The sequence below is a fragment of the Marmota monax genome, unplaced genomic scaffold, assembly GCF_021218885.2.
Source record: "Marmota monax isolate L192 unplaced genomic scaffold, Marmota_monax_Labrador192_F-V1.1 WCK01_AAM20220418_F8-fsc00078, whole genome shotgun sequence".
In the NCBI taxonomy this organism is placed as follows: domain Eukaryota; kingdom Metazoa; phylum Chordata; class Mammalia; order Rodentia; family Sciuridae; genus Marmota; species Marmota monax.
This window is the reverse complement of record NW_026694865.1, coordinates 8,275,599-8,297,947: the sequence shown is the minus strand read 5'-3', so window position 1 is coordinate 8,297,947 and position 22,349 is coordinate 8,275,599. Positions and strand designations below refer to the sequence as shown.

Genomic DNA, 22,349 nt, shown 5'->3' with positions numbered 1-22,349 from the left:
TTTTAATGGACATTTAGCTGATATCCAAGTTATCTTATTGTGCTGTTACAAAATTAATACTACAGTAAGCATTCTTATAGTTTACTAAGCATACCTTAGTTTACTTTGGGGGGTATGTATGAAGGATAAATTTCTATCAGTGGAATTGCTGGGCTATAGGTATGTCCTTTTTAAAAATTTTTGAAATTTATTTCCAAAAGGATTTATAGTTGCAACCTATCAGTATTTTGTAAGAAATATGTTTTCCTACTTCCTCCCCAGCAAACGGTAATACTTTAAAGCAAAGGTTATTTTTTCTTTTTTTGAAAATTATAATCTATATCCTTCATAAATGATTAAACAAAATAGGAAAGTGCCACACAATTGGATTTGTGTGTGTGTATCTTCCAATTTGGTTTTTTTTTTTTTTATATATATAAGTGTTTTATTTTGGAATGCTTCCAGATTTGAAAAAATAAAGAAGTTGCAGAGGTTTCAGAGTTCGACATACCTTTCCATTTCTCCCATTTCTAACATCTTCCCTAATGACAACATCTTCCCATGACACATCTGTCAAAGCTGAGAGATAAGCACTGGCACATTACTGTTAACTGTAGCCAGTATTTGGATTATGTCAATTTTTTTCACTAATGTCCTTTTACTGTCCTATGATCTAATCCAGGATACCACACTGAATTTAGCCCATTTTTATGTTTAGAAAAGCTTTTTTCTTGCCCCTTAACATCACAGTGCTCCTGCATTCTTCTCAGTTGAACTTGACTCAAGGGATAAGTCCTTTAATGAAGTAGTTTTATTTTTGATGTTTATTATTTCACCCCTTCTACTTCCAAAAGGAAGCTGAAGTAGACCTCAGTAAAATCACAAGGACAGTAAGACCCAACATTTGGAAACTCCGGGTCCAAATCAGTGCTGGGAAGAAAAATGTGAGCAAGAAGACATTGATGGAGACACTGGGCCAAGGCACCTCTAGTACTTGAGTCTGACAGTATTCCTACTTGGGAGGACCAAACAGCAAAGAGTGGGCTATGTGCTGTCATAGTCATCCAGTCATAGGCAGATGCAAATCCAAAATTTAGAAATAAATTTTACCTATGCTGATTTCTCAGAGTTTATTATAGGGGCTTTTGTATAAGTGCCTCTTGAAGTGAGGTAAACAGTGTTTTCTAAATAACTATTTACTAAAAGTAAATTCATGTAATTTTGTTTCCTGCCCTCTCTTTATGAAGTGCTCCTCTTTTGGCTACTTGTGTCATGTTTAGCCTTCATAGTTACAGGTTGAACTTGGATGTGTTTGGGGAGTACTGCCTTGGGAGCAATAGGGAATATTTTCCATTCTGGCTATACTTCGGGCCCATTGCTTAGGAGCAGAGTATGGAGGTTCAGTTCCCTCCATCCTTCTTGTCAGAGGAGTAGAGATAAGACTGTACTGACCTCTGAGCTTGTACCCATTTTGAAAGGCAGCCAAACAGCCTGCATCGTCTGTCCCAACCTCTAGGTGAGATGGTGCGCCAGGCCCGGGTCCTGGCCCAGGCCACTTCGGATCTTGTCAATGCCATGAGGTCAGATGCAGAGGCTGAAATTGACATGGAAAATTCAAAGAAGCTCCTGGCAGCAGCAAAGCTATTAGCTGACTCCACTGCTCGCATGGTAGAAGCTGCAAAGGTATGATATTGGATTTGTTGATTTGAAAAACAAAGACTATCATGTTAAGATTTTGAAGGTACCTGAAAGATGAAGGATGGTCAGTTGCATTCCTCTTTGTTTAAAATCTAAGTGGCTTCATAACATTTAACCTGGGTTAGGTGGTAAAGGAGGATGTTAAACATGGACAGAAATTCTTCAGGGGACAGGAGATGACTGAGCCACAGACAGCAAAGTGCCCTGCTCAGTGAGGGCTCTTTTTGCAATTGTTCCTCACTGCTGGCTAATTGCAAGTGGAACCTGGAAATTTTCAGCAGTGAATTCACCTATAATGGCTTTCTTTCTAGTCTCAATGTTACCTTGCCCTCCATTGACTTCTCAACTAAACTGCTATCAAGATTTTGCATAATTGAGTGTTTCTAACTTCACTGTACTTCAATTCCCAGGAGCAACCTAAAATGTTACACAGCTCAAGTATCCCATATCCAAAATGCTTAGGAACCAGAAGTGGTTCAGATTTCAGAGTTTTGTTTTGTTTCAATTTTGGAATATTCTCAAACAGTTTACTTGTTGATTGTCTCTTATCTGAAAATCTAAGATCTAACTTTTTTTTCCCCTAAGATCTAACTTTTGAGCATCATGTAAACCACTCCAAAAGTTTTAGATTGGGGAACATTTTGGATTTCAGATTTTTGGATTAGAGATGCTCAACCTGTGTAAGGGTTTGAGTTAAGAGTTGTCTTTGTGCATTTTGACAGCTATGCTGTAGCATGATGCTTCTAAAATCCAGTTATTCTTAACCAAAGGTCTCTTTCAGAGCTTCCCATGAAATATTATAATTCATATGCCTTATTTCCACCTCCAGAGGTCCTGACTCATAAAATTACTGGTGAGACCATGTGTGTGAGAGTTCTACAGGATATCCCATTGTGTACCTCTAAGTGAGAACTGTTTTAAATAAAATGGCCTTATTTCCTCTATGCTTTATTATTATGCATCTAGCACACAGAACTTCTGTAACTAATAGAAAATACAAATAAGTATAGAAAAGAAATAGAAATCACCTTCAACTTCCTGCCCCAAAAAGAACATTTTTAATGTAGAAGATTCATTACACAATTCCACATCTCATCCCATTTCCCTGGCTCCATAGCTCACCTAAGTTTGTGAATTCACTTAAAATGTTTTGGGATGTACAGAAGCCATGTGCAGGACCTTTCTGGACTGAATTTGCCATTGTGCCCCCTGAAGGACAGAGAGATCATAGAGTTAGCTCCAGGGAAGGGGAAGGAAAGACCTGGGGAGAGGCAGGGTCTGCACTTCCTTCTCTGTCTCTGTTCCCTGTTGCAGCCACAAAGCTCTGCTTTTCACCACCCCCCTTTTAGCCAAAAATATGTTAAGGTTTTGTATTGTGGTTCATTTTTCTAAATGTTTTATTATTTTTCCCCTTCTAAGTCTATAAGTAGCTATTTCAAATAAGCCCTCATATTTGCAAGAAATTATTAGCTAGAATGTGAAAATCTAGTCAGTCCCTTATTTTACACATTTTGAGAAAATTAAGCTCAAAAAGATAAAGCCAGATGTCACTGAACCAGGACTAACATTCATTACTTAATGTCACTGCTCACCAAGCCAATTCTCTGAATTTACCAAGTTGCATAAAACTTGTTTCTTCTAATGATCTATGATTTTTTGATAATATATGTTAGTGGGACAGTGTTGGTTTTGTAAATTCATTGTACTTTTAGTTAAAATTCACTGTCTTCATAACAATATTTTAATATAATTTTTTTAGAAAGCTAAAGGACATTTAATGGTTAGACTTCTGAAGTATATATTTCGTACACAGAGAAAAATATTTTTTAGTCAGTAGCTAATATTTCAAGCTAATATTGGTCTGCCACATTCCATATACATCATCAAAAAACACATTGCAGCCGAGCACGATGGTGCACATCTATAATCCAGGCTGAGACAGAAGGATTACAAGTTCAAGGGCTGGGGATATGGCTCAGTTGGTTAAGTACCTCTGGGTTCAATCCCCAGTACCAAAAAAAAAAAAAAAAAGACATCACAGAAGAAGGTGTAAAGCATCAGTGTGTAGTGCTGAAATGTTTGTTTATAGCTACTCAAAATACAAAATTGGGCATTCAAGGAGTGGCTTAAAAAAATACCCAATGACCAGAATAAAATGAACTGACTTCATAAACTTGCAAAAGAATACACAAGAAGCCCAAGCAATCCTTTTATACATAGTTGCTAGAAACTCAAAATCAAGACAACTAAAAGTGGTTAAGTTAGTAGAAAGTCCTATTCAAGAAGATGGCCAGACCAGTAGGAATTACTGTAATTTTTATAAAAGATACCAGTTATGGTAACTTTGATGAATTAACCATGGGAAAACTTAAGACATTCAAAAAAATTGATTTTCAGTAAACCTATGGGCTTTTCCCTGCTGTCCTGCCTACCTTGCAAGCAAGTATTATTATCCTGAAGTCATGGAAAAAGGCTGTTGGTCTATACACGTCAAGTGCTGGTCACAAACATCCAGGTCTTATGAGAAAAATCTTAATCGCTGCATTTATTGTGGGTGCAAAAGGAAGGCTGCACCTGCTCTAAGTCTTTGTGGAGTAAAAATGTATCCCTTCTTCATTATATTTAGCCTTTTCCTGCTTCAGAATCCCACACATCTAAATAGAATCCACATAGGTTCTGAGGACATGTCCAACTAAAGTAATTAAAGGGCTGTAGAACTAGCCGAGGGACACATGTTATAATTCATATGCCTTATTTCCACCTCCAAAGGTCCTGACTCATAAAATTACTGGTGAGACCATGTGTGTGAGAGTTCTACAGCATATCCCATTGTTCTACAGCATATCAGGACCATGTTATGTCAGGTTAAGGCTGTTGGGTTTCTTTTCCTAATTCAATTGGCTACCAGCTTTACTTGCTATGTTCTCCGATTCTGACTCTCCAGCAACATAATTTCTAGGCTTGGTTTTTAACCAGTGTTTCCTTGAAGTCTTTTTGGGGGCACTCCACCGTAACCCCTCTCCTTACCCACCCCCAACATTCCCTTCATCAGGCCATGTATTTTTACTAGAATCTTCTTCACCTTTTACATCTACCTATTCTACCAGATGTTTCAGCAGTGATGTGAAGATGTGTGTCTGCCTTGCCAAGTGTCATAAAAATCTCCTTGAGAGAGGTGGAGAAAAGAGACTTATCTGAACATCTTTTGGGTGAAATTTTTTAATCAATACATAATTATACATATATATGTGGTACGGTGTGATATTTCAGTACATGTATATGATGTTAGAATGACCAGATCAGCGTAACTGGCATATCTATCACCTCAAACCTCTATCATTTCTTTGTGCCGGAAATGTTAAAATCTTTTCTGCCAGCTATTTTAAAATATAGAATTAATGGTCATCAACCACAGCTGTCCTACTGTGCTATCTTAGAGCATTAGATGGTTTTCCTCCTGTCCAATTGCATACCTGCACCTGTAACCCACCCTCTGTCCATCCACCTGCTCTTTACACCTTTCCCAGCCTATGGTAATTACTGCTCCACTCTCTTTCCATGAGAGCAACTTTTGACACAATAGTATTTGACCCAAAGGATTTCAACTCAGTAAAAAGAGATTTAAGAAAAGTAAGTGATGCGGCACAACTCTCCATCCTTGTAAAAGAAAATTTCTGTGCCCTTTACCTTATATATAAACTCCAGACTGGAGCAAAATGTATTCGTTTTTATTTAAATTAATATTTAGCTGATAAATAAATATGTTTTAATGGAATAACATGTGATATCTTAATGTCTTTTAAACCATGGTTTTCAGATCACAAGGTAATTTGTATGGATGACCAATACCTGTAATCTCCAGAGTTTAATTATTACCATTGGATACTATTTAGCTATGCAGATTTGAAACATCCCCCTGGTGAATATTTTGGGTCGTAAGGGGAGACATCCTAATCATAAAGATGCTTGCAGCATTTGGCTTTTCCTTCCACATATTTTCTATTACTAGAAAAAAGGAAAATTGGAAGCATGTGTTTAGTGACTGTGTCCTGCTGCCCCCTGGACCACTTGAAATCTTTATTTTCACATTTACAGGGAGCTGCAGCTAACCCAGAGAATGAAGACCAGCAGCAAAGGTTGAGAGAAGCTGCCGAAGGTCTCCGGGTAGCAACCAACGCTGCTGCCCAGAATGCTATTAAGAAAAAAATTGTCAACCGGCTGGAGGTTAGGAAAAACACTGGCTTTCAAGGATGCCATTTTAGATTGTAAAGATTTATTTGAAAAAACTAGTTGAATCAACAAAAAGCAATAGCCATATCAGAAAGCTAAATCAAGGTTAACAGTCTTATCAGATAGTGTAGTTATTTTAAAGGCATTGACACAATTTGAACAATTGTTGTAGTTCATGGCTTCCAAAAGTTAAAATCCTTTCTAACTCTCAGAAATAGAATGCAGACTTTTTTCTCCAGGCCAAAGTGTGATTCCTCTCCCCACCCCTGGCATTAAAGGATGCACACATTCACTGAAAACGTTGATATTTTGGGTAGGCAATGACTTTTTACATGGCTTCCCATAGAAAATATGGACATTGAAAGACCAGATGGAGAGTAGTTTTGGGTGGACAGGTGTGAGAGTAAGATGAAATTTTTTTTTTTAGTATATTCTGACAAGAGTTGAAATAGTTATTGACAAAAACTATGTAGCAAAAACATCATTTCTCTCATGAATTTACAAGGAGACCCTTAGGAAAATGGGGTGGGAGTAGAAGCTGAGATCATGTCTCATAGGGAATCCCTCCATTTATGATCAGAAGGAAGAAAATTAGACTTGTGCTTGGAAGGAGAGGAGATAGTAACTCATTTAACTACCCTGGTGGCACAGGTTTCTGAGTTGAGGCCTCCAGGTGCTGTGAAAGGAAAGTCCTAGACCACTGCCTTGCTCTACATACACAGTAGCCTGGGGGAGATCTTTTTTCCCTGGGGAGCTTAAGTTTGATACTGCTGCTTATCGCAGTCTTGGGATTGTTCTTGTCTTTTTGGGAAAGACAAACATCATAACTTGAGCTTTGGGTATGGCTGTCTTTATGCAGGGAGTACAAACCCAGGGCAGATAATGGGACAGGATGAGGTTGGGATCTCAGTGGCTTTTCAAAGGCAGACTGTTCTTGGAGCTCCATGGCTTGAAAGTGGCAGGATGTGCACAGGTGACTCTGCAATTGCAAACCCAGCCTGACCTGTTCCACTCTGCTCTGCAGGTTGCTGCTAAGCAGGCTGCAGCTGCGGCCACACAGACCATCGCAGCCTCTCAGAATGCAGCTGCATCCAACAAGAACCCTGCAGCCCAGCAGCAGCTGGTCCAGAGCTGTAAGGTGAGATTCCACCATAGGTGGCCCTGATGGCGTTAGAATGACAAGCCTCCTGGTGACTGAGAAAGGTCCAGGCCCCTGATCCAGTTGGTTCAGCTCCACATTCCAGGTGTACCCCCGTCTGTCCATTAAGTGGATGGGCTGTGTTTGGAGGGAGAATATAAATGTTCTCCCCCACCCTCAGTATTGCATTTCTTTTGTCTGCTTTCTTTTCTTTTTGAGAGACTGAATCAAGGAAAATCAATGAGGAGACCATTTTAGAGCTCTGAAATAGTAATGAGGTGCTGGGTTTCCGGAGTGCCTCTCTCTTGGCGGGCCTTCACCTTCAGCCTTTACTCATTGTAGCCGGGTTGATTTCCTGCTTTCTACTAATTCCACCTTGAGGGTTTATTTCATCCTGTCTGAGCTCCGTGGCATTGTGCTTTTGTGCTTTGTTTTGTCACCCATTTGTCTCTTTTCTTCCAATATTCGGGCCTTGATGCTATGTTGAGACCAGCCTACTACAAACACCTTCGTTCCCTTCTCTTCAAGGTCAGGCTGGGTTTGCAATTGTCCCAGGGAGCTGACTCTCCCAGGACATCTCTGAGTGGTTCCAGGCACAAAATCCACTGGTAGAGTCACTGCCCACAAGCCAGCAAGATGTCTGGCTGGAGTCTCCTGAAGGTGTGATCAGCAAGGGCTGTGTGCTGAGGTTATCAGAGCTAACTTCCCTTTCTCTCCTTCCTTAAATCTCCTCTGTAAAATAATGATTGGAAGGTGACACTGTTTCTACTGTAGAGAGCCTTCTGTTCCTGATTTCTGTTCTCAGCCCCCTGTTGGGGATCAGATGTGTTCTAGAAGAAAGAACATGAGCAATGTGCTAGGATCCTGGGCTTACTGTGCTTTGAACTATGCGGAAGCAGAGGGGTTTGTTGAGAGTGAGGCCACTGTTGGGAGGGGGGTTGTTTCCTGCTCTGGGCTCCATTCAGTAGCCCGCAGGGATGGGGAAATGGCTTGTCCTCAGGGGGCAGGTGCTGCTCACATCCAGGGACATGCCACAGGATGAGCCTTCTCTCTCTCTCTTGTAAAGATCCTGAAGATGCTTGGTCTCTGAGTGTCCTGCCAGGAAATGAGAGGAGTGTCATTTGTCAGGTTCAGGTGGAGAAGGGAAAATGGACCAAATTACCGGAATTACTAGCCCTGGAAAGGGCCTGGAAAACTTTCCATGGAAATATTTTTTTAACCCTTGCTGAAGCAGGTTTTTGGAAAAGATGTGTCATCAGGCCAGGATGCTCTGGACACCTTTGCTCTGGACAATGATCGTCTGTGGTGCTGAGACCTCTGATGCCTGGCTCTTCAGAGGGGGCACAGAGAGAATGGAGGGCTTATCTCCTAAGGCCCTGGAGAAGGTTACCATTTGGCAGTCCTGCCTTTCCCATTGCTGCTCTTCTCTCCTTTGCTCTGGGCTTTGAGCTTTCCACATTGAGAAATAACTCATTAGAACTTAGAAAGAGGAGCTATGGCCACATGAACGCTGGAGTACAGAATGCATGCCTACAAAATAAGAGGCCAGAGCACTTAAAGGTGCTGGTAGCTGAGAAATTCTTGCACTTTCTTCTCTGATGAGACCATAAGACTTCAGTTTAGTTACCTGTGAGTCATGTCATTTTTTGAATTCTGATTCTACAATCCTAATGACCAGGGCGGTGTGTGTTGTAACTAGGGAAATTCTTTTAATGCTTCATTATGGAGAATCATCTTCTGCCAAACATATCAAGACATTTGGGAACCACAGGGTAGAGTGTGTGGGGAAAAGAGAACCCAGGAAATGCGACTCAGTGTTGGTGAAGATTCAGCTAGCTAATGTGCTATATGAACCCAAGGCCTGGGACTGGCCTCCCCTTGGAGTGGGTATCACATCCAGAAAACAAGCCACCTGGGTCACTTTCCACCCTCTCTTGATAGTTCCACCATGCCACCTGTGCTCAGTTTCTATCTCCTTGCTTCCTGTAGGCAGTGGCTGATCACATCCCTCAGCTGGTCCAGGGGGTGAGAGGGAGCCAGGCTCAAGCAGAAGACCTTAGTGCCCAGCTGGCTCTCATCATCTCCAGCCAGAACTTCCTCCAGGTAACCTTGGGATCACCTTGGTTTCACTCAGAGCACCCAAATGGGGAGGATCTGACCTTTGTCCTTAAGAAGACGAATAAGTGGACCCCACAGCCTTAGCTATGTCTTGACCTGACCAATCTCAGTAGAGGTAGCTTTTGCTTAGCAACGCAAAATGCTAACATACAGGGAAATTGCCTGGGGAGGTAGTCCATGATTCACTTTTCTTGGGAGTATCTTATTTATTTCTCCTTAAAGAGAAAAACAAAACATATCAGGTTACAAGTTGTATGAACAGCCCAGAACCGGGTATTGCTTTAGATTTCTAGAATGCCTAGTGCTGACATTTCCAGACCAAGAAAACACAAGTGGTGAACATAAGCTTCTCCAAAGATGGGATTGACTGATCCTCAGGTCATTTTGACAGTTGGTCAGGATTAGCAGTTCTTGTGGGGTAAGGGATAGATCCATTTTAAGGAAAATTGAATGAAGTGACAATGTTCAGTCATGGGGAATCTTCATGTTACATGCTGCTTATGTTCATATCTCTCTACTTTATCAGCACTTTTTCTTTAATTATATCTCAAACAGCTGATATGTACTATATGAACCCAAGGACCTGGGACTGGCCTCCCCTTGGAGTGGGTAGCACATCCAGAAAACAAGCCACTTGGGTCACTTGCCACCCTCTCATGATAATTCCACCAAGGCAGTTCAACATCTCGTCCCTTTCTAGTTCAACACACAGTTGTAGGACCAGTGTGATCCACCCAGTGGGTGATTTTTCCAAGTGCTGTAACCCCAACAAGCAGAGATGGAATATAAATGTTTTTATTTCTTCATGTTTAACTGCACAGATGCAGAGTGTGTGTGTGTGTGTGTGTGTGTGTACACATATATGTATATGAAAATGTATTTTAAATTGCAATTCATTGCATATACATCCTTTGTGTTTTTCCTGTAACACATGAGCATTTTTTTTTATTTTGAACAATCTTCCGTCATATGCATATTCTGTGTTTAACTGTTCTCCCATTGTTGGACATATAGATTATTAACTTTTTTGCCTTTATAAACAACCTATTTCTGTGCTCAAATTTATGTTTCCTTCTTGAATTGCTTTGTGAGGGTAAATTCCTAGAAACAGGTTTGCAAGCAGCTTATTTAATTTTTTGGAACATTGAGACTTATACTTGCATCAATATTTGTCTTTTTACTAGAGATCCTGGAGCCAGCTGTGTGTGCTGTCCACACCTTGCTACTGACAGGACTGTAGGGTGTGTGACGGAATAGTGTAGATGTGTTCCTGGTTCCATTCTCTCTCTGCCCTGTTTATTTCTTTTCTTTTGTTATTTTAACATTCCTCTCATAGACACTTAGATCTTTATGAGAAAAAGGCAAGGTTAAAATGAATAGAAATAGAATTGACAGGGGCTGGGGTTGTGGCTCAGCGGTAGAGCACTTGCCTCTCGTGTGAGACCCTGGGTTCAATCCTCAGCACCACATAAATAAACCAAATAAAGATATTGTGCCCATGTATAACTAAAAAAACTATTTTAAAAAAAGAAATAGAATTGACAGATGAAAAAGTTTAGACATTTTAAACTTTCTTCACATAAAAAATTGCCTCTCCAGAAGATTGAACAAATCTACATTTGTAACTAATATTATATGGACCATACTTTTTAATACATCTTTTAGAAGATGGAAAGTTAAGCACTTGAGAAACATGTTTTTCCAGTTTTTTCTACAAAATTCTTTTTGGTTTTGTCGGTCTGTGGTTTTTACCTTGTTAAACATTTTTTCATATGCTTCAGTTATTTGTTTTATGTGAATTGTGCATGCTTTTTTAAAAATATATATTTTAGTTGTAGATGGACAACTTTTTTTATGTACCTTTTTTTAAAGTGGTGCTGAGGGTTGAACCCAATGCCTCTCCCATGTTAGGGGAGTGTTCTACCAGTGAGCCACAGCCCCAGTAGACTCATTCTGGTTTTTCTTGTAAATTCTCATTAAGTAAAGAATTTAAGTCAAAGAGTTAAGGAATCTTAAAAAGATAAGCTTTTTTCCTTCATAGTTATAAGCTGGCACTTAGATTGTTAGAACTTTTCTAAAGAGAAACATTAAAAGCCTTTGATTCAGAAATTCAGCTTTAAAAATTTATACATTGAAGGTTGTAAATGTATGCAAAGATTTAGCTAGAAAGACATTTATTATGCCAGTATTTATTAGATTGGAAAAAATAGAACATGCCCAAGAGCAAGAATTGAGAAATATTAACAGATGTGTGCAGTGGAATACTATTAGCTAATGAAAAGATAAAAATCTTAATTGAGATTATAAATAGCATGATCTTATTTTTTAAAACATGTACATGCACACAGATTTCCATGCATAGTAAAATTATTTTGTTTTATGAAATGTGAGGTTATTTTATTTGCTTCATCTTACTTCATTTTCTAAATAATCTATTGGGTATATTTGAAACTCAGAATAAAGAGCTATTCCAAGAAAACTGTTGGATAAGGAACTCTTTGAAATCAGTTTTAAATGAGAATTCAAGCAACTCTCCTGATTTTGCCTCCCCTAACCCCTCACAACACATACATTTTTGTTGTTGTTAATATTCCTAGATTGTTCTGCCCTGGAGTATCTGATTAGGTGTGGTAATTTGTAGGGTGAGGCAGGGAAGTAGCTGGTGATTAATTTTTTTTTAATTTTTATTCTAATTTGTTTCATATGACAGCAGAATGCATTACAATTCATATTATACACATAGAGCACAATTTTTCATACCTTTGGTTGCACACAAGGGTGAAGTACATCTGGCTGCCATGGAGGAGGCTCTGTCAGTGGGTCTATGCCTCTTGCTGCCCAGGTGCTGTCTTACTTTCTTCTCATCTGTCCACAGCCTGGAAGCAAGATGGTGTCCTCTGCCAAGGCTGCGGTGCCCACTGTGAGCGACCAGGCCGCAGCCATGCAGCTGAGCCAGTGTGCCAAGAACCTGGCAACCAGCTTGGCCGAGCTGCGCACCGCCTCGCAGAAGGCAAGTGGGGCTCTCAGCACGGCAGTCAGCTCGCCAGGAGTGGGGTTTTTTGTTCCTTACTGCTGGAGGGTCATGGTGCTGCCCATGGCCTGAGCACAGCTAGTCCTTAATATGTATGATCTGGCACTTAAATTGTTACACCTTTTCTAAGAGAAGTTTAATAACATCTTGCTTGGGAGAGCTGTCCAATCCATTTGCAAGAGCATTAAAGATACCCTATGGGTTGGCTTATACTCTACATTTAAACTGTCTCCCAGAGTTAGTTATCACCTTCCAGTTACAGATGACTTTTGTTGAACCATTTTAAATCTCATGCTTCCTCCTGCTCCTCCTCTGTTTTTCAGTCTTGCAGGAAACTGGTAGTCATCAATGTCTTGGTGCCAGGTGTATTGTAGGCCAAAATAAGTGTACCTAGTCATCTTTCTGCTACTGTGTTCGCCTCTGAAATGTCTTGGTGCCAGGTGTATTGTGGGCCAAATACAAAATACCTGAAAGAATCAACTTAAAAAGGGGAAAGGCTTATTTGACTCACAGTTTCAATTTCAGACATTTCAGTCCATAATTACTTAACCCTGTCACTTCAGGCCTGTGGCAGCACCATAGGTTATGGCAAGAGTGTATAGGAGAGGAGGACTGTTTGCCTCAGGGTGTCTAGGAAGGGACTGAGACCCCAACATCCTTTTCAGAGGCATGTACCCCATTATCTAACTTCCTTCCACTAAGCCCCTCTTCCTAAAAGTTCCACCACCTCTGTATTAGCTTTGTTTCGCTGTGGACAAAATACCTGACAAGGACAACCTGAAGATAAAAAGTTTATTCTGACCCATGGTTTCAGAGATTGAGTCCATGGTGGAATGACTCCATTGCTATGGCCCCATGTGAGACAGAACATCATGGTGGAGGAGCACACCTCTAGACATGGTGGCCAAGAAGCACAGAGAGAGGGGAAGGGACAACAGGGAAGTTCCAGGGCATGCCCCTAGCCATGACCCATCTGCCTACAGTTACCGCCCAGTCTGTTCAAATGAGGATGGACTGCTGAGGTTACAGCTCACATAAGCCAGTCGTTTCACCTCTGAGTACTCCTGCATTGACACAGGAGCTTTTGGGGGACACCTTATATCCAAACCATGACCACCTCCTAAAGCTTCATGGGATGGTAACCACACTTTAAACGCATGGGTCTTTGGGGGGACATTTCAGAGGCGAACTGTGGTGAGAAATGGTCATATCTTCTAGTTATCACCTTATGAACTTAATAACAAATTATTAAGGCAGAAAATCTTTGGTGGCAGGGGGTGGGGCGGTAAGGGGAGTCAGCTTTGCTCCTTTTTACCCTAAAAGGTTTTCTCATCCTATATGGAAGCATTCATATCTCAACAAGGGACTCAATAGAACAGAATTTGGGACTAAATAAATTTCAGTCTCTAAAACTTATTAGTTACCAAAGGATCTCTTTACTGCTCAGATGTGGTATTTAGCATGAAGTTAAAACATGATTTCACTTTTCCTCATTGGAGCAATCCCTTTATAGAAAAAAGCAGCACACTACATTGAAAAAGAAAAATGTCCAGAGCTTTAGGATACAACCAACACACACACACACACACACACACCAAAAAAAGAAAAAAGTTTTTTGAGCCATGTTGTCAGAAAGGTTCTAGATAATCCACATTGAATCACCTGGGGGTGCTTAGAATGCAGGCTGCCTCTGAGCAACCAAGCCAGAATCTTGGGCCGAAGAGCCTGAACATCTGCATTTTAATATGTTTCCTCAGTGGGTCTTAGACACACACCAACATTCAATAGCTGCTCAGGAGCCGCAAGTTACAAGGGGGGACCTTGAGTAAAATTGTCCTCTGGGACACGGGGTACAGAAAGACACGGAGATAGACAGACAGACAGATAGATATAATGTAATATAAGGTTCAAGAGTGCAGGGTCTGGAATCAGATTGCCTGAACTCAAATTCTGACCCTGTCATCAACTTAATTTTGTGACCCCAACAAGTTTGTTAACTTCTCTGTTTCTCAGTTTCCTCACCTTACAGTATTGACACATAGAAATCAATTAATCAATATTTCCTATTACTGTTGTTATTATTATCTTAAAAAAGGAGAGAAATTATGATTTACCAGTATTTTGTGATCTGATCAATGACCATGTATATATATAATGACCTGTGTGTTGGGGCATGCAGTTGCAGCATTTGGCAGCCAATGTCCTAAACGATTAAGAGAATAAAATAATTTTCTTAAACAGCCAAGGGAAAAAACTTCTATAATCTTTAGTATGGAAGATAATGATTTAAAATATAGAAATTTGTAAAGAGAATGAGTTTCATACAGAATCATGGCTTGGTTGCTCATTCGTTCATTCACACACTGCACAGTACCCTATCACTACAATTCAGGCACTGTAAATAAAGGCCTCTATAACTCTGAGGATAAAATAGCTTCAAGGAAACTTTAAGTATATCCAGTTACGAGACATACATAATTGATTATTTAGGGACAATAAAGTGTTAACTGAGGAGGATTTTGTTCTCTGAAGAATTATTTGCTACCCTTACCTCTGACTGCTAGTTTCAGAGAATCATTGGGTATTTTCAGGAAAGCATTTCATGTGTTGCAGAGGACTACAGCATCAGATCGTGTATACATATTCCTTCCTCTGTTGACAGGCCCATGAAGCCTGTGGTCCTATGGAAATTGATTCAGCTCTGAACACGGTGCAAACTCTTAAGAATGAGCTTCAGGATGCCAAGATGGCGGCCGTGGAGAGTCAGTTGAAGCCACTTCCAGGAGAAACGGTGAGCCATTCGAGCTAACTGGAATGTGGGCTCTGCCTTTGGCATGTTGAGGCATTTTTTAAAAGTTGACTTTAGTGTCCCAAAATTTCAAGCATTTTTGAATGCAGTGCCCTAGATTAGCCACATTTCTTTGGAACAGCATTAAGATAGAAATCACCCTGTATGAGATTCTCTTGATGGGTGTGTGTGTGCTTTCCTAGGGTTTGGCTGAGGATAAGCAGGCATCTATTAATATTTACCCCTCTTTTTGATAAATGAGATAAATGCTAGTGTTTCAGCCCAGTGGTCTAATCCTGTGGCCTTTTACTGAAAAGAATGTCCCATGCAGCCCAGGAGACTACATCTGGAACTGGGAGTATTGTCTCATGGATCCAGCTGTGTTATCAACTAGCAGTGGATAGCATCTCCTCTGAGTCTTGGATATCCATTAAATAGGTGGCAGTGGATTATAATGATAAACACAGGAAAGATGATCACCAGTCACTTAAAAAAGAAAAAAAAAAGTGCAAGGCACTGAGCTGGACCACTGCAAAGCACTTTAAAACAGGAAAGCCACCAACGGAATGATGGCACCACATAGCTAATTGGATCATGTTACGATACCTCCTGATCTTTACGTTCAGAGTTTTCTTGGCTAAAAATTACTAGTTCTCATTTTACCAATCCTGACTACTTTCCCATATTTTTCTGAACATTGCTAATAAAATGCCACCATTTATTAAGCACCTGTTAAACACTCTACACACACACAAAATCTCATTTATTGTGATAATAACCCAATAAATGTTTCCGTAAACCCATTACCACCTGAGAAAATAGTCACAAAGATTGTCACTGTTCTGTCCAGAGTGATCTGCCAATTAATGACACAATCAAGGTTTGAATCCAGATTTGCAGGACTCTAAAACCTTTGCCAATGACGTTTTTGTTTATTTGTTGTTGTTTGTAGTGCTGAGAATTGAACCCAGGGCCCCATGCATGCTAGACATACACTCTACCACTCAACCAAATCCCAGCCCTAAGAGCCGCTGCTCTTAACTACTATTGCTCTTTGAATGAAGTCTTTTTGAATGTAAAGGGACTTTGGGAGCCCCTAATGAGCCACAGAACAATGTCTGACCCATCAGAAACACTCCGAAAATACTTGTTAAATCAAATGACCCCTAATTGAAAAGATGAAGGAACACAGGTTTAGAGAGGTTAAGTCACTTAACAAGTCGCCCAGCTAATGATAGATACAGAGCCCACAAGGGGCTGACATGACATGTTTTCCACCTTTACATAAAGCACAGGGTCAAGTAGAATGTGAGAAACACTGTGCACTTTTTAAAGAAAGTGACCTACAGTATGTGTGCACTGTTATGTTTTGGCTGCAATGGGTCAGGCGCTATTTGTATTTGAAGGCACAGCCTCTCTCAGGAAAGATGTTACCCGGTTAAATCTGTATGTATTCTCTTATGCCTTTTTGAATTTTCACAGTGCACCTAGACATTCTCTTCCAAAACATTGTCCTCAGTTACTAAGCAAATAATTATCCATACCCTAGGCCTTTACCAACTTGGTCCTCTGAATTTTTTTATTCAGCTTACAAAGCAAGATGACATGCTGTTCATGGGAAGCAAACACTCTGCCCATTTTTCTAATCTCATTTACCACTCCGAATCTCCATTTCTCTTGCATTTCCTTTCACTTGGAACTCCTTAAAGTATAATGATCAAATTGAACAATGTTAATGGTCCCACATGCCAGGAAGGTGGTGCAGCTGGATGTCTGCCCACTTCCTGCCAAGGCATAATTAATGCCTAAGGATTTGTTGCAAACTTTTTAAGTTAGCTTCTAAAGTCGTAGTGCTAATAGCTGCCATTTGAGAACCTATGTTCATTCTCTGAAGACCTTCTCAGCTAGGTATATTATGACCTCAGAAAAAAGGTCATAAAAAAGCTCCTGGGGCTTGGAGGCATTCAGTAGCTTACCCAGTCTCACACAGCTAGTAATAGGGAGCGGGGTGTATATCCCAGTTTGTTCTAAAGCCGGGCTCTTTCCCCTGTTCCTCCTGCTGCTATAGGACCACGGCGTCCTGGGTGGGAAGAGCCCAAGCTCTAGAATGGATTTGCATTCTTGCTGTAAATTATACTGAGACTTCAGTAGATGTTTTTTCCTCTAAGTCCTCTTCTCCTTGGATTTTCTTATAGCTGGAAAAATGTGCTCAGGACCTGGGAAGCACCTCGAAAGCAGTGGGCTCCTCCATGGCCCAGCTCCTCACCTGCGCAGCTCAAGGCAACGAGCACTATACAGGTGAGGCTCTGGGCCCTTCATGATGCCAGGTGGCTGCGTGCAGACCACCTGGGGGGTCTAGAAAGGGAGTTCCCAGATTTGGCAGTAAACTGTTGTTTTTTCCAGCAATTCACAGAATATTTTTCAATTACCTTCCATATATTTGCTAGTAGACTTGTTGCTAAGCATACAAAGACTAATAAAATGACTCCCAAATTGTGAGTCACCCCTACTAGACTACAGGCAAATCGTGATTATAGGCTTCTAGGTCTATCTCTGACTCCAGAAATTCCACTAATGTAGAAAAATTTTTAAAAAATAGAGAAATAAGAGATAACTACAAATAAGATGCAAGTGAAATTTTGGAAGATGCAAGACTGATGAGTGCTAACTGACAAACCAGAATGAACACGAATTCAGGATCTCCAAGGGAAGGAGCCAAAAGGAAGTGAGCAGATTTGTGCTGCAAAACTGGGGTGGGGCAGAGGAGCTAAGTATTGGCTATGCTAGGTAACTCTGAAAGGCAGCAGATTTCTTAAATGGGAGTCTGTATAAGCAATAGATAGTGTAACAATAAGAAAAATGGAAAGGAAAGGTTAACATAGTAGGCAATCTATACAACTCTGAAATTTAAAAAAGTTTGAATATAAGCATCTTGTTTTAAAAATAGGAAATACTGAAAGAAAACTGAGTAACTCTGAGTGGGAATCAGGTGGGGAGAACTAGGTTATAGATTATTGCTTTCGTTTTACAGTAGAACTGCTTGACTTTTTAAAAAATATCTATTTTATTACTGAAGTATAATGCATGCATTTGACAGCATAAGTCCTAAGCAGTTATCTCTGTGATATGAGTTACTACAAATAGAGTGTACCCAAGAAGTCACCACCAAGATCAAGGAGAGGAATGTTTTCAGCATCTTGGTTGCATCCTGTCCCTGATAGCACTCACTGTGTCCCCTCTCCTTCCCCAGAGGCAAAGGCCCATGACCTCTAATAACATAGATTAAATTTTGCTATTTGAACTATGAATAAACAGAATCATACAATGTGTGTTCCTTTGTATCTATCTCCTTTTGCTCAGCATTGTATTTGTGAGACTCGTCTATGGTGCCTGTAGTACCTTTCACTTTTATTGCTTTCTGTAATATTTCATTGTATAAATATTCCTATATGTTTATGCTATTAATGGGTATTTGGGGTGTTTCCTGAAACACTGCTATAAATAATTCTAGTGTGTTTGGTGAGCATAACTGAGCATTTTCTAGGTTATACCTGGAAGTGACCTTGCTGGATCAGAGGCTCTCCATATATCCACTACATTCCTTTCAGCAGTAGGTGAAAACTCCAATCGTTCTCCATCCTTGTCACCATTTTGTATTGTCAGTCTTTTAGTTTTAGCCACTCTAGTGAGTATAGAACCACATTATAATTTTAATTTGCTTTCTCTTGTGAATAATATGACTGAAGATCTTTTCATCTGTTTGCTGAACTTTTTTATGAAGTATATATGAAATCTTTTGCCCATTTTTTTAAAACATGGGTTATTTTCCTTACTTATGGGACTTCTGTGTCACTTAGAGGCACTTGTCGTATTTGTAGCTTGTTTTTACTCTTTTAAATGTGTTTTTTGATGATCAAAAGTTCTTCTAATATAGTCCAATTACAGTTCTTTTCCTTTATGGTTAGTACTTTTTGTATCTGATTTAAAACTTTCGTTTATGCCCATTCTCTCCATCTGATTCACTTAACCCCAATTTTTTTAAAGTTGGCATTTTATGTTGTTGTTTGTGCAGAAGCATAAAAATATTTTCCTCTGTCATATTCTAGAACTCTTCCGTTTTCCTGTCATATTTAGAAATATGATGTGTCTGGAATTGAGTTTTTTGTGTGTGCAATAGGATTCCAGTTTAATTGTTTTCCACATAGATATTCATTTGAACCAGCACCACTGATTGAAAAGAACCCTGCCCACAGCGGTCTTTACTGCCACTGTGTTATAAAGTGACCACAGATGTGTGGGTCAGCTTGTGTTGCTATTTCTTTGCACTCTTAACTGCCCATTTTTCATTCACACTTTCTGAATTACTGTAGTCGTACTGTAAGTCTTCACATCTGGTAATGTTAAGTCCTCCAACTTTGTTGGGCTCCCTCAAGTTAATGTTTCCATATAAATTCTAGATTCATACCTTGAGAAGTAACCCTGAACATTGCAGTCCCCTCTCTGTGCTTTTGCTTCTTTTTGAGATCTTGGCCCTCTTTATCTCAACTCACTGGTATTGCTCCAGGGACTTCAAACAGACGTTTCATGTTTTTCAGTGTTCCCAGATAGTTCTTGCAGGAAGTGTTATTTGTGGAGTTATTCTGCTACTACAAAGTCCTAGAAACACAATAGGAACAAAAAAGAAGTTATGATATAATGTAGTACCTGCAATGAAGTGATTCTATCCTAATGGAAGGGTGAGGGAAATTTTCAGAGCAGAATTGACACCTACCAGGGTTTGAAGATTGTTTAGGACTTAAGGTACATGGGAGATTTTAAGTTTGAAAAAAACATTCCCAAAATCTTGGCAGCTTTTGTATAGATGACGAAATGCATTTTTAGTGGAGAGAAGATTATTTTACAAGTTGCATCATCTGATACAACATCCAGGATGGCAAGCTGCCTCCTTGGTGTCTGAAAAACAGCCTAGAATTAGCACCATTTGGTTTTGGCAGGCATGGAAGTGGATGCTACATGCATGTCTCAAAGGCAGAGATGAATGTTGGGTGAAGGAACTGAGAAAGCTAAACAAAAAAGGCCAGAAGGAAGGTGAGGAATAAGAAGATACAGCTGGAAAGTTAGACCAGGATTGGCTCCTAAAGGGCATCATAAGCCAATGTGAATAGTTTGGAGTTTCAACAAAGAACATGTGAAAATACTGAAGGATTTTTAGCAGTGGGTGTGGGTCAGATTGTGTTTTGTAGAGGTTGCCCTTCCTTCTGTGTGTGGAGTAGATTAGAGAGAAACAGATGGAGGCAGGGGGACTAGCAAGCAGGCTGCTGCATTCATCCAGGTTCAGTGTAGTAGTGTTTTGCAGTGGTCTTGGCCAAATTTCCATCACTATAAGGAGATACCTAAAGTAATTAACATATATAGAGAAAAGGTGTATTTTGCCTCACAGTTTTAGAGACTCCAGTCCATGATTGGAGGAGGCTATAGTTAAAGAGAAAGCTGAGCAATAGAAATATTTGAAAGAAATGGGAATAGCCCCAATGGGTAGGGCAAGGAAACTGGGACAGAGATGTCTCCAGAGCCAGAGATGTAGCTGCTGCCCAGAGGTGATGGGAAAGGAGGACTTAGAAGCATCTGTTAGCTGCTTTAGGAGAAAGGAGGTTACAGCTCTTGTTGAAGGCAGTTTCTACAAAGGTGAAGAATGGGTGAGAAGCAAAGAGAGACAGCAAATATGAAGGAGGTCTCAATGGGTCTTCATTCCCTTGTCCCCAGCTGATTGATGGGAAATATTCAGATGACACATGTTCACTGCCACGTGGCTACATTTGAAAGCAAGCATGTTTTTCTTTGGCCAGTAAAATACTCAAAAGATATTTCTACATGGCTGAATGCAGTTATATAGGACCTGGTGCACATACTTTGGAACAGATTTGAGATTTATATCATACCTGGTTTTTACTTTGTGAGCCTTCTCTGTGGTCTAATGCTGCTTGACACACAAGCCACATGAATTCTGATAAAGAATAACAATCTTTTCGAAGAATACTGCTATATTTGGTAACATTTGTTATGTCTTAAGACTTGCTATTGAGAATAATTTAAGATCCCGGTGGCAACGAAACTTATCTGTGTTTCCAAGGGATTTTGGTTTTTGAAATGGAAATCTGCTTTAGAATTACCCACTTACAGGTCTTGTGTTGTGATTCACTTGACTGAGAACAGCTTCATGTTGCTTGCTTGGACATGTGACTCTGAAGTGGTTACCATTAAGAATGTGGCTATCAATGTAGTTCTGTACAGCCGTGGGTGTTCACTGGGCTCTCTGGTTTTTAATTCATCTTTCTGATGGCGAAGTTGGAAAATTTGATTCCTCAAAAAAGTATGAGATTCACATTGAGTCCTCAGCAGAAAATCAGTGAGATGGACAGATTTTTGAACTTGAGCTTTTCCAGTTTCTGCCTTTTAAAAATTGAGTCTCAAATATTTTCCACAAAATGGCTTTTGCATAAACATGTATAAGACAAATGTTTTATTCTTCTAAATTCCTATACAACTCAAATAGAAATGGATTCAAGAATCCAAATAAAAAATTGGAAGACAGGTCTTTTTGTCCAGAAATCACAGCCTAGAATTTTCAAAAGCCAGTACTAAGATCTTAGCCTCTCCTAAAAGCTGTGGGAAACTGAGACCCATGGGAAAAGGCAGCAGTGTAGACCACACAGCAAATCAACATAGAGGCAGAGTACAATGAGGGCTTAACCACATCTGTTGTTCTTTTGAGCAATGACATCTTTCAACCCTGAGCCAAAAGCTTAAACATGAAGTGGATGATCTTTCCACTGGCTTGCTTTTCTCCTTTGCTTACCTTCATGTTTTCTCTTCTGGGCTTGATTTTTAAATCCTTCCATCTCACAAGTCATGTGATAAACAGTAGATTGGCAGCTTTATAATCTGCCTTGATTATAGAGTTCTATTCCAGCTGTGTGACATACAAAATATTTATAGATTAACAAGTCTATTGTTGCAAAGCTGTCTAGTTTTATGGGTCTGAGGACTTGCACATCATTTATTGTATTGTGGAGCTTCATCCTCAGTAATGTGAAGACCACCTTCAGCATCTTGCTGACTCAGCTGAAGCAGTCCTGGTAAAGGACATGCACAAGGGCATCTAGAGACCACCCAGCTGATCCTGCTGAAGGAAGATAGTCATTTCAGAGCTTAAAGAGACATTGGTTTCTGTGGTTTTTATGCATGTCTTTTATGTTCTAACAAGAAGCCTTCATGGTTCTCTCTGCTAAAGAGCACTCTTAAGATTTTTTTACCTGGAGCTGAGGAAGTGCAGTTTCAGCTCTGGTGCTACCTGTAAAATGTAAGCT

At 40.0% G+C, this 22,349-nt stretch overlaps 1 protein-coding gene across 7 annotated transcripts in view; it reads left to right on the top strand.

Annotated features, from left to right (window-relative positions):
* The window catches only part of Tln2 (talin 2), a 400,739-nt gene that overhangs the window by 282,297 nt on the left and 96,093 nt on the right, over window positions 1-22,349 (top strand). For all 7 annotated transcript variants that reach the window (XM_058573295.1, XM_058573296.1, XM_046426521.1 and 4 more), the window contains 7 exons: window positions 1,496-1,662; window positions 5,773-5,901; window positions 6,932-7,045; window positions 9,035-9,148; window positions 12,039-12,173; window positions 14,857-14,985; window positions 17,178-17,280. In XM_058573295.1, the coding sequence (XP_058429278.1) occupies window positions 1,496-1,662; window positions 5,773-5,901; window positions 6,932-7,045; window positions 9,035-9,148; window positions 12,039-12,173; window positions 14,857-14,985; window positions 17,178-17,280 (891 nt within the window). The remainder of the gene's footprint in view (window positions 1-1,495; window positions 1,663-5,772; window positions 5,902-6,931; window positions 7,046-9,034; window positions 9,149-12,038; window positions 12,174-14,856; window positions 14,986-17,177; window positions 17,281-22,349) is intronic.